At 47.7% G+C, this 11317-nt stretch overlaps 1 protein-coding gene across 7 annotated transcripts in view; it reads left to right on the top strand.

Annotated features, from left to right (window-relative positions):
- The window catches only part of LOC129862758 (transcription factor SOX-6-like), a 155596-nt gene that overhangs the window by 121072 nt on the left and 23207 nt on the right, over window positions 1-11317 (top strand). For all 7 annotated transcript variants that reach the window (XM_055934709.1, XM_055934712.1, XM_055934714.1 and 4 more), the window contains 2 exons: window positions 370-487; window positions 5898-5974. In XM_055934709.1, the coding sequence (XP_055790684.1) occupies window positions 370-487; window positions 5898-5974 (195 nt within the window). The remainder of the gene's footprint in view (window positions 1-369; window positions 488-5897; window positions 5975-11317) is intronic.

Below are 11317 nucleotides of genomic sequence, written 5' to 3'. Positions count from 1 at the left end.
CTCTCCCTCCAATCTCTCTCTCTCTCTCCCTCTCTGTCTCTCTCCCTCCTCTCTGCCTCTCTCCCTCGTCTCTGGCTCTCTCCCTCCTCTCTCTCTCTCTCTCCCTCTCTGTCTCTCTCCCTCCCCATCTGTCTCTCCCTCTCTCTCTCGCTCTGTCTCTCAATAACATTTCATTGCTTTATTGGCATAATAAATAATTGTTGTATTGCCAAAGCGACAGTGTTGAACAATTCAACATTGGAAACATAAACACACTAAGAAACATTTATTAGAAACAGAAACAGAAGAAGAAAAGACAAATAGACATATTCATCAGAATAGTCATTAGTACAACAAAACTATTAAACTCTCTCTCTCTCGCTCTCTCAGGTGCAGGGTCACATGCCTCCTCTGATGATCCCAGTGTTTCCTCACGACCAGCGATCTATGGCGGCCGCTGCCGCACAGCAGGGCTTCCTCTTCCCACCGAACATGTCCTACAAGCCAGGTACACACACACACACACACACACACACACACACACACACACACACACACACACACACACACACTCACAGACATTTAAATAAACATACATACAAATGAAATATTTCCGTTCTATGTTTGTTTCAAGTTAAGATGTGGCCCTTAGTCTCTCTCTCTCTCTCTCTCGCTCTCTCTCTCTCTCACTCTCTCTCTCTCTGTTGTCCCCCTGCAGTATTTCACACTCTTTCTCCGTATCTTGCTTGTACTTCTGTTGCCCATGAGATCAGCAGAAAGCTGTGTGAGACAAGGTCCTGCCAGGATTCTGACCCCCACACAAACTTCCTACACGTTGAACAGCCCAGCATGCATCCCACATGGCACCATCACCTCTTTATAGTTCTTTACAGGGCCTATAAGCAGTGCACTATAATAGGGAATAGTGTGCCATTTGGGACACACAGGTGTTAGTCATCCTTGTCTCCCCTAATGAAGTGTGTCACGTCGGGAATGCTGTTTTTTTTTTATATGGCGATATATCGCTGTCAAAATGTTGTGAATGAATGAACAGTGATTCACAAAAGAAATGACGTGTGGTAGCAGTGGCGTTGTCTGTGAATCGTTATTCATTAACTCACAACACTTTGACATAGTTTCAACCAAGAAATGTTCACTTCCTGCTTGGTCATTTAAGGAACAATAGATTGGCTATAGCGAACTAGAATGTTGCTGTTTATGATGCGCTGAAAGCATGTCAGTTACACAAGTTACATGTGTGGCATGGATTTTCACTCTAACACACACACACACACACACACACACACACACACACACACACACACACACACACACACACACACACACACACACACACACACACACACCCACACACCCACACACCCACACACACACACCATAGCCTCCCTCTCCCTGGAGTACATGGTATTCCCAAGGCAGTATTCTAGTCACCACCTGCTTTCTATTTTCTACTCTTCCTTTTCCACATTCCATTCTTTCACACATTCCAAGGCCCAGGAATTGTCCCGAATGGCACCCTATTCCCTATATAATGCATTACTTTACTGTAAGACTTATAGGGCACTATGTAGGCAATTGGGGTGCTATTTTGGGATGCAGATCTAGACACTGCACACGCATACAGATGTGGGTCCTTAATTTGACCAGTTACGTCACAGGTGTAAAATAATCCCATCAGCAGGAGGATATGATTATTTTCAATCAAAGTGCTAGTTTCTAACAGGAAATTAGTTTGAGGCTTTAGTAGGCTATAGTTTAGCTGCTGAGATCTAGTGAAAGAAATAGAACAACGGATTTTCCGTGAAGACACAAGGTTCTTTTGAATTTCCTGCGGGGCAGGAAAATTCTCTGCGACAACAGAGTGATCAAATTAAGACACTACACCTGTACAGAAGTTACTCAACAACATGTTAATGAATAGTTCAGGGGTCATCGACTAGATTCAGCCGCGGACGGTCGGGGGGCCGGGATGTAATTGCAAATAATTAATAGACTGCAAATGGACCGCAAGAAGCGCAAATAGATATTTGAGGAAAACCTAATCATTTTGAACCGTGTGTAACGGCTGTCCTCCTCTTCTTCGTCCGAAGAGGAGCAGGGATTGAACCAAGGCGCAGTGGAGTTTGAATACATAATGAATTTATTGACAAGACGAAAAAACACGAACTTGACTATACACTAACAAAACAAATAAACGGTGTAGAACAGATCTGAACGACGGACTCACATAACACACGAGAACGCACGAACAGGGAAAAAGCCTACACATAAAATGACACTTAACAAACAAACCGAAACCAGTCCCGTGTGGCGCAACGACATACACAAACACAGGAGACAATCACCCACAACGAACACTGTGACAACGCCTACCTAAATATGACTCTTAAGTAGAGGAACGCCAAACACCTGCCTCTAATTAAGAGCCATACCAGGCAACCCAAAACCAACACAGAAACAGAAAACATAGAATGCCCACCCAACCTCACGTCCTGACCAACTAACACACATAACAACTAACATAAATAGGTCAGGAACGTGACATTACCCCCCCCACAAGGTGCGAACTCCGGACGCACCAGCACAAAGTCTAGGGGAGGGTCTGGGTGGGCATCTAACCACGGTGGTGGCTCAGGCTCCGGGCGAGGTCCCCACCCCACCATAATCCATCCTAGCTTCCTCCCTCTAAGAATGTCCACCCTCTTTTTACCCCCACAAAATCCTCTTAATAACCTCACTAATAAGGACAGCACCGGGACAGAGAGATAAATCAAGACAGAGGGATAGATAAGAATATAGAGGTAGATCAAGATAGAGAGGGGGATCAGGATAGAGGGGCAACTCCGGACTGAAAGGCAGCTCCGGACAGAGAGACAGCTCTGGACTGATGGGCAGTTCTGGGTATCTAGCCGTTTCAGGCTGAAGGGCAGCTCATGGCTGACTGACGAATCTCGACGCTCATGGCTGGCTGACGGCTCTCGACGCTCATGGCTGGCTGACGGCTCTCGACGCTCATGGCAGGCTGACGGCTCTCGACGCTCATGGCAGGCTGACGGCTCTCGACGCTCATGGCAGGCTGACGGCTCTCGACGCTCATGGCAGGCTGACGGCTCTCGACGCTCATGGCAGGCTGACGGCTCTCGACGCTCATGGCAGGCTGACGGCTCTCGACGCTCATGGCGCTCTGACGGCTCTGGCTGCTCATGGCGCTCTGACGGCTCTGGCTGCTTATGGCTCTCTGACGGCTCTGGCTGCTCATGGCTCTCTGACGGCTCTGGCTGCTCATGGCTCTCTGACGGCTCTGGCTGCTCATGGCTCGCTGGCGGCTCTGGCTGCTCATGGCTCGCTGGCGGCTCTGGCAGATCCTGTCTGGTTGGCGGCTCTGGCAGATCCTGTCTGGTTGGCGGCTCTGGCAGATCCTGTCTGGTTGGCGGCTCTGGCAGATCCTGTCTGGTTGGCGGCTCTGGCAGATCCTGTCTGGTTGGCGGCTCTGGCAGATCCTGTCTGGTTGGCGGCTCTGGCAGATCCTGTCTGGCTGACGGCTCTAGCGGCTCCTGTCTGGCTGACGGCTCTAGCGGCTCCTGTCTGGCGGATGGCTCTGTAGGCTCATGGCAGACGGGCGGCTTTGCAGGCTCCTGGCAGACGGATGGCTCAGACGGCGCTGGGGAGACGGATGGCTCAGATGGCGCTGGGGAGACGGATGGCTCAGATGGCGCTGGGGAGACGGATGGCTCAGATGGCGCTGGGGAGACGGATGGCTCAGATGGCGCTGGGGAGACGGATGGCTCTGGCCGGATACGGTGCACTGTAGACCTGGTGCGTGGTGCCGGAACTGGAGGCACCGTGCTAATGATAAGCACCTTCCTACTAGTGCGGGGAGCAGGGACAGGGCACACTGTATTCTCAAAGCCCACTCTATAACTGATGCGTGGTACCGGCACTGGTGACGCCGGGCTGAGGACAAGCACATCAGGATTAGTAGGGGGAGAAGATACAGTTTGTACAGGGCTCTGGAGACGCACTGGTAGCTTAGTGCGTGGGGCCGGAACTGGAGGCACCGGGCTAGATACACGCACTACAGGGAGAGTGCGTGGAGGAGGAACAGGGCTCAGGATACGCACTGGTAGCCTAGTGCGTAGTGTAGACACTGTAGGTACTAGGCTGGGGCGGGGAGGTGGTGCCGGAAATACCGGACCGTGGAGACGTACTGGCACTCTTGAGCATTGAGCCTGCCCAACCTTACCTGGTTGAATGCTCCCGGTTGCCCGACCAGTGCGGGGAGGTGGAATAACCCGCACCGGCCTATGTAGGCGAACCGGGGAAACCATGCGTAAGGCAGGTGCCATGTATGCCGGCCCGAGGAGACGCACTGGAGACCAGACGCGTTGAGCCGGCCTCATGACACCTGGCTCAATACCCAATCTAGCCCTACCAGTGCGGGGAGGTGCAATAACCCGCACTGGGCTATGCACTCGTACAGGAGACACCGTGCGCTCTACTGCGTAACACGGCGCCTGCCCGTACTCCCGCTCTCCACGGTAAGCCTGGGAAGTGGGCGCAGGTCTCCTACCTGCCCTTGGCCCACTACCTCTTAGCCCCCACCCAATAAATTTTTGGGTGTTACTTACGGGCTTTTTTGGCTTCCGTGCGAGACGCGTTCCCTCATAGCTCCGGTTCCTCTCTCCGGTAGCCTCTGCTCTCCTCCGTGCCTCCAGCTCAGCTTTGGGACGGCGATATTCTCCCTGCTGTGCCCATGGACCTCTCCCGTCCAATATTTCCTCCCAAGTCCAGAAATCCTTGTTGCCCTGTCGAGCCTTCCCTTGCCTCCGCTGCTTGGCTCTGGAGTGGTGGGTGATTCTGTAACGGCTGTCCTCCTCTTCTTCATCCGAAGAGGAGCAGGGATTGAACCAAGGCGCAGTGGAGTTTGAATACATAATGAATTTATTGACAAGACGAAAAAACACGAACTTGACTATACACTAACAAAACAAATAAACGGTGTAGAACAGATCTGAACGACGGACTCACATAACACACGAGAACGCACGAACAGGGAAAAAGCCTACACATAAAATGACACTTAACAAACAAACCGAAACCAGTCCCGTGTGGCGCAACGACATACACAAACACAGGAGACAATCACCCACAACGAACACTGTGACAACGCCTACCTAAATATGACTCTTAATTAGAGGAACGCCAAACACCTGCCTCTAATTAAGAGCCATACCAGGCAACCCAAAACCAACACAGAAACAGAAAACATAGAATGCCCACCCAACCTCACGTCCTGACCAACTAACACACATAACAACTAACATAAATAGGTCAGGAACGTGACACCGTGCTTGTGTAGACGATCACGTGTCTCTCTATTATGCGTGGGAATACTTGGGAACAGATTTCCAAAATGTAAATCACTTGGAGCTGATTTCCTGGTGTTTCTACAGCAAATATGTATGGGTTTTTTGGTCAGGAAATTTGGGGGCCAAATAAAACCACCCGTCGGCCGCCACTTGGGGAACCCTGGAATAATTTATGGGGCTCAAAATAATACATTCTAGCATTTTTTGAGTACTCTTATAAAACTTAGCGCGAGAACATAAGACGTCTTTGAGAGAGGAGATGAAATAAAAAATGAAGAGGGGGGGTGGCCTGTGGTTATCTTTTTTTTGTTACAGTATTTTTATTTTATTTTTGTTGTGGAGGAACTAGACATTAGGAAAAGCACCTACAGGAATGCCCCTTAAGAGTCAAACAAAAAAAAAGAGAGAAAGAACCAGAGTGAGCAAATAAGTCTGGAGGGGGGAAGGGTGCAGGCTTGCTCTCGGTGTGGTAAACTCCCTTGTATCATCCCATGCTGAATGTTGTGGTTGTCTCTCCCCTCCTGACAGGTGATAACTACCCCATGCAGTTCATTCCATCCACAATGGCAGCTGCAGCCGCTTCAGGACTGAGCCCGCTACATCAGGTAGGCCCATGTGCTGCTCCAGTGAGACGTTTCCCGTAGGTACAGATCTAGGATCAGCTTCCCCACCCCCCAATCCTATCCTTAACCATTAGTGGGGGGAAATGCAAAACTGACCCAAGATCAGCATCTAAGGGCAACTTCACCCTACACCCCAATGTGCTGCTCCAACAAAGGAAAGATGCTGATATGCTAACAAGCATTTAAATGACCAGATTTAGACCTACCAAATATCTGCACCAGGTGCAAAGTTGTAACCATATATATATATTTTATTTTAATTTTCCCCTCAGAGGGAATTACTTCTAGGTAGATCCCAATAAGCCAATGTTATTATCAGTTTGTTAAACAGTCGAACCCTAACAAACTAACTCGGCATTAGCAACAATGTGAACTAATCAACCCCCTATAGACTCCCGTGTTTACCAAGCCTATAGACTCACGCTATTAATCTCACCACTTCCCTTATCTGATACATGTCGGCAGAGTCAAACAAAGACCAATATGATAAATCACTTTGGTATTCCAAGTTCCAACCCACCAGCACAGCACCTGGCCTAAGCAATTCATCATCTTTTTATTGGCGCTTGACACCTGTGGTTAGCAATTGGCACGTATAGATAATAGCTATCATAGAACATGGCTACAAAGAAGAAGAAAAACAAGAAAGTCTTCCTCTCTCAGGTCAGGCTTCCTATGTAGCTCTGCCGCCTGAGAGACGAGTCACAGTGAGGATACAGTGAGATGACAGCGAGACAGAGCGACAAAGAGACATCATGTGATACAATGGGACATAGCAAGACACTTTGAGACACAGAGAGACACAGTGAGACATATTGAGGCACAGAGACACAAAGGTTGTGTTTACACAGGCAGCCTAATTCTGATATTTTTCCCATTAATTGTTTTTTTGAGCAATTACATCAGATCTGTTCACATCAGCTCTTTTTCAGGGCTGATTTGATTGGTCAAAAGAGCAATTAGTGGAAAAAAATATCAGAATTGGGCTGACTGTGTAAACGCAGCCAGAGAGACAAATTGACACACCGTGAAATGAAAGATAGACACTGTGAGATGAAAAAGACACACAGCGAGATACAGAGAGACACACAGACAATAGGTAACTAGGCCTCAACAGCTCCATTTGTCATAACAATATGAAACAGTGTCTACAACGTTGAGCAAAATCGTGTGTTTTTACTCTTATCGTAGTGTTCGAGAGTCAAAGGGCTGCGCCTGAACGTGTGTCCGTGTCATTGTCTACTATATGTATCAGGGACAAAAGGAAGCATACATCAGCTGGAATGAAAGCTGGCTACAATGAAAGAAAGAAAGAATGGAAGTCAGCCCAATTCTGATATTTCTTCCGCTAATTGCTCTTTTGATCAATCAAATCAGCTCTGAAAAATATCTAATGTGAAAAGATCCGATGTGATTTGTCAAAAGAAAGAAAGTCAGCCCAATTCTGATATTTTTTCCACTAATTGCTCTTTGGACCAATCAAATCAGCCCTGAAAAAGATCTGATGTGAAAAGATCTGATGTGAATTGGTCAAAAGAAAGAAAGATAAATACCAAAGAGGAATACCAAATCCATTACTCTCCTATAATGTGATGCTTCTATTTAAAACTCGTTAAAGATGGAAGACAAGATCTGATCTCCACATCTCTTCCACACCCTTTATTGATTTTACCGCAACAACAAGTTGCACTTATGGTAAAGTCATAGGAAGGAAACTAGAATACAGCTGATTCACTAATCGTATTTCCTCATTCATGACCTGCACAACAAGCTGCAGAATGTTTTAGGAGCCAGGGGTATGCATCCCAAGTGCTAAGTGGCACCCTTTTTTATATATAGAGTGCACTACTTTTGACCAGGGCCCATAGGGTTCACGTCGAAAGTAGTGCACTATATAGGGAATAGACTGCCTTTTGGGATGCAAACATAAATGTCCCCTTGCCACCGTGGGAACTTCGTCATACAATTGTTTCCAGTCCTGGTCGGTGTCTCGCGTCTGTGGTCTAGTTCAATCGAAGAGTAATGCGAGTGCAATGTAGTTGTTTGCAAACGTTCTTGTTGTCGTCACGAGCCGTCGTGGTTGCTGGTTTTTGTGTCCTACCGTATGTGATTTCGTGATTTCCTTCATGGCAGGACATTTGTGATTTTTCACGAGTTTATAGGAGAATCAAGTCTAAATGTTTCGTGGCATTGGCCCAACTTGAGGAGTAGTGATGTGTTCTCAATGAGGCTCAGCTTTGAGTATACAGTATGAGAGGGCATATGTGTGCAATATATATATGACACGCTTACTGTAAATGTTTACACGTGCGTTTACACACGCATGCACACACACACACACACACACACACACACACACACACACACACACACACACACACACACACACACACACACACACCAGGAAGTGTTTCATTTAGCCTTTCCTTAGTTAGTGTCAGGCAGACAGGCAGTCCATTTTCATTTACATTTACATTTAAGTCATTTAGCAGACGCTCTTATCCAGAGCGACTTACAAGTACATACATTCATATTTTTTTTTGTGTACTGGCCCCCCGTGGGAATCGAACCCACAACCCTGGCGTTGCAAGCGCCATGCTCTACCAACTGAGCCACACGTTTTCCCCGTTCTCTCCTTGCTAACCTGCTGAAAAAGACAAAACCCCATTTGTTTTCCTGATCAATAGAAACCTAGCTAGCTAAGGGGATTCTCCCACTCCCCCTAGGGGCAAATCTAGGATCCATGTAGTCTTATTTGTTATTATCTAAAAGGTACAAATGATGCTAGATCAGCACTACTCAGCCCTCAGATTCAAATCTATAAAGCACAATAACATGCCTTTCTCTTAGCGTATTATTTCCCTAACCTGCCTATCAAAACCAGCATTGATGGAGGAAAATGACGCTCATCATTTAGTTTCAGTCAAATTAGCACTAACTGCCAGAGCTTCTGTCCAATAATCAGGCAGCGAGGGGTCTTTTTGAAGACTGTTTGTCAATTTGTAATTTAGAAAATCACTGCATTGTCTTTCCTCAGGGTTTACTGAAAAGCGAGAGGTCCGTTTGGCTTTGTTTACGTTGCACATTGGCTTTTAGCCGGCCATCGATCCCACAGTGTTTTTCTTTCCGGGAAAAGGGAGAAAAAGGCCTGTTTTTTACGCTTTCGTTTTAGACAGTTCTTTAAACGGCATTATGCCAATTGGCAAGGATAGGGTCGATGTCAGGTAAACAATAGTCGAATTGTACATTTACAAGACTCAATGTGGCTACGAATGACTGTGGAAATCTGCACTGTTTGACTCCCTAGTTACAGTCGATGATGGCCGTGTTTGTCAGATCTACAGTGCATTCGTAAAGTATTCAGACCCTTTGACTTTTTCCAAATGTTGTTGTGTTACAGCCTTGTTTTTCTCATCAATCTACACACAATACGCCATAATGACAATGAAAAAACAGGTTTTTAGAAGAAGAAAAAAAGTATAATTAAAAAAAATAAACTATTCAGACCCTTTACTCAGTACATTTACATTTACATTTAAGTCATTTAGCAGACGCTCTTATCCAGAGCGACTTACAAATTGGTGCATTCACCTTATGATATCCGGTGGAACAACCACTTTACGATAGTGCATCTAAATCTTTTAAGGGGGGGGTTAGAAGGATTCCTTTATCCTATCCTAGGTATTCCTTAAAGAGGTGGGGTTTCAGGTGTCTCCGGAAGGTGGTGATTGACTCCGCTGACCTGGCGTCGTGAGGGAGTTTGTTCCACCATTGGGGTGCCAGAGCAGCGAACAGTTTTGACTGGGCTGAGCGGGAACTGTACTTCCTCAGAGGTATGGAGGCGAGCAGGCCAGAGGTGGATGAACGCAGTGCCCTTGTTTGGGTGTAGGGCCTGATCAGAGCCTGAAGGTACGGAGGTGCCGTTACCCTCACAGCTCCGTAGGCAAGCACCATGGTCTTGTAGCGGATGCGAGCTTCAACTGGAAGCCAGTGGAGAGAGCGGAGGAGCGGGGTGACGTGAGAGAACTTGGGAAGGTTGAACACCAGACGGGCTGCGGCGTTCTGGATGAGTTGTAGGGGTTTAATGGCACAGGCAGGGAGCCCAGCCAACAGCGAGATGCAGTAATCCAGACGGGAGATGACAAGTGCCTGGATTAGGACCTGCACCGCTTCCTGTGTGAGGCAGGGTCGTACTCTGCGAATGTTGTAGAGCATGAACCTACAGGAACGGGTCACCGCCTTGATGTTAGTTGAGAACGACAGGGTGTTGTCCAGGATCACGCCAAGGTTCTTAGCACTCTGGGAGGAGGACACAATGGAGTTGTCAACCGTGATGGCGAGATCATGGAACGGGCAGTCCTTCCCCGGGAGGAAGAGCAGCTTCAGTACATTGTTGAAGCACCTTTTGCAGCGATTAAAGCCTCGAGTCTTCTTGGGTATGATGCTACTAGCTTGGCACACCTGTATTTGGGGAGTTACTCCCACTCTTCTCTACAGAGCCTCTCAAGCTCTGTCAGGTTGGGTGGGGAGCGTCACTGCACAGCTATGTTCAGGTCTCTCCAGAGATGTTCGATCAGGTTCAAATCAGGGCTCTGGCTGGGCCACTCAAGGACATTCAGAGACTTGTCCCAAAGCCACTCCTGCGTTGTCTTGGCTGTGTGCTTAAGGTCGTTGTCCTGTTGGAAGGTGAACATTCGCCCAGTCTAAGGTCTTGAGCGCTCTGGAGCAGGTTTTCATCAAGGATCTCTCTGTACTTTGCTCCATTCATTTTTCCCTCGATCATGACTAGTCTCCCAGTCCCTGCCGCTGAAAAACATCCCCACAGCATGATGCTGCCACCGCCATGCTTCACTGTAGGCATTATGCCAGGTTTCCTCCAGATGTGACGCTTGACATTCAGGCCAAAGACTTCAATTGGTTTCATCAGACCAGAGAATCATGTTTTTCATGGTCTGAGAGTCTTTAGGTGCCTTTTGGCAAACTCCAAGCGGGCTGTCATGTGGCTTTTACTGAGGAGTGGCTTCCGTCTGGCCACTTTACCAAAAAGGCCTGATTGGTGGAGTGCTGCAGAGATGGTTGTTCTTCACAAAGGTTTTCCCATCTCCACAGAGGAACTCTGGAGCACTGTCAGAGTGACCATCGGGTTTTTGGTCACCTCCCTGACCAAGGCCCTTCTCCCCCGATTGCTCAGTTTGGCTGGGCGGCCAGCTCTAGGAAGAGTCTTGGTGGTTCCAAACTTCTTCCATTTAAGAATGATGAAGGCCACTGTGTTCTTGGAGACCTTCAATGCTTCAGAAATGTTTTGGTAGCCTTCCCCAGATCTGT

Source organism: Salvelinus fontinalis, chromosome 9 (assembly GCF_029448725.1).
Source record: "Salvelinus fontinalis isolate EN_2023a chromosome 9, ASM2944872v1, whole genome shotgun sequence".
NCBI classification, from domain to species: domain Eukaryota; kingdom Metazoa; phylum Chordata; class Actinopteri; order Salmoniformes; family Salmonidae; genus Salvelinus; species Salvelinus fontinalis.
The sequence above is the reverse complement of the archived record's forward strand: the minus strand, read 5'-3'. Positions and strand labels throughout refer to the sequence as shown.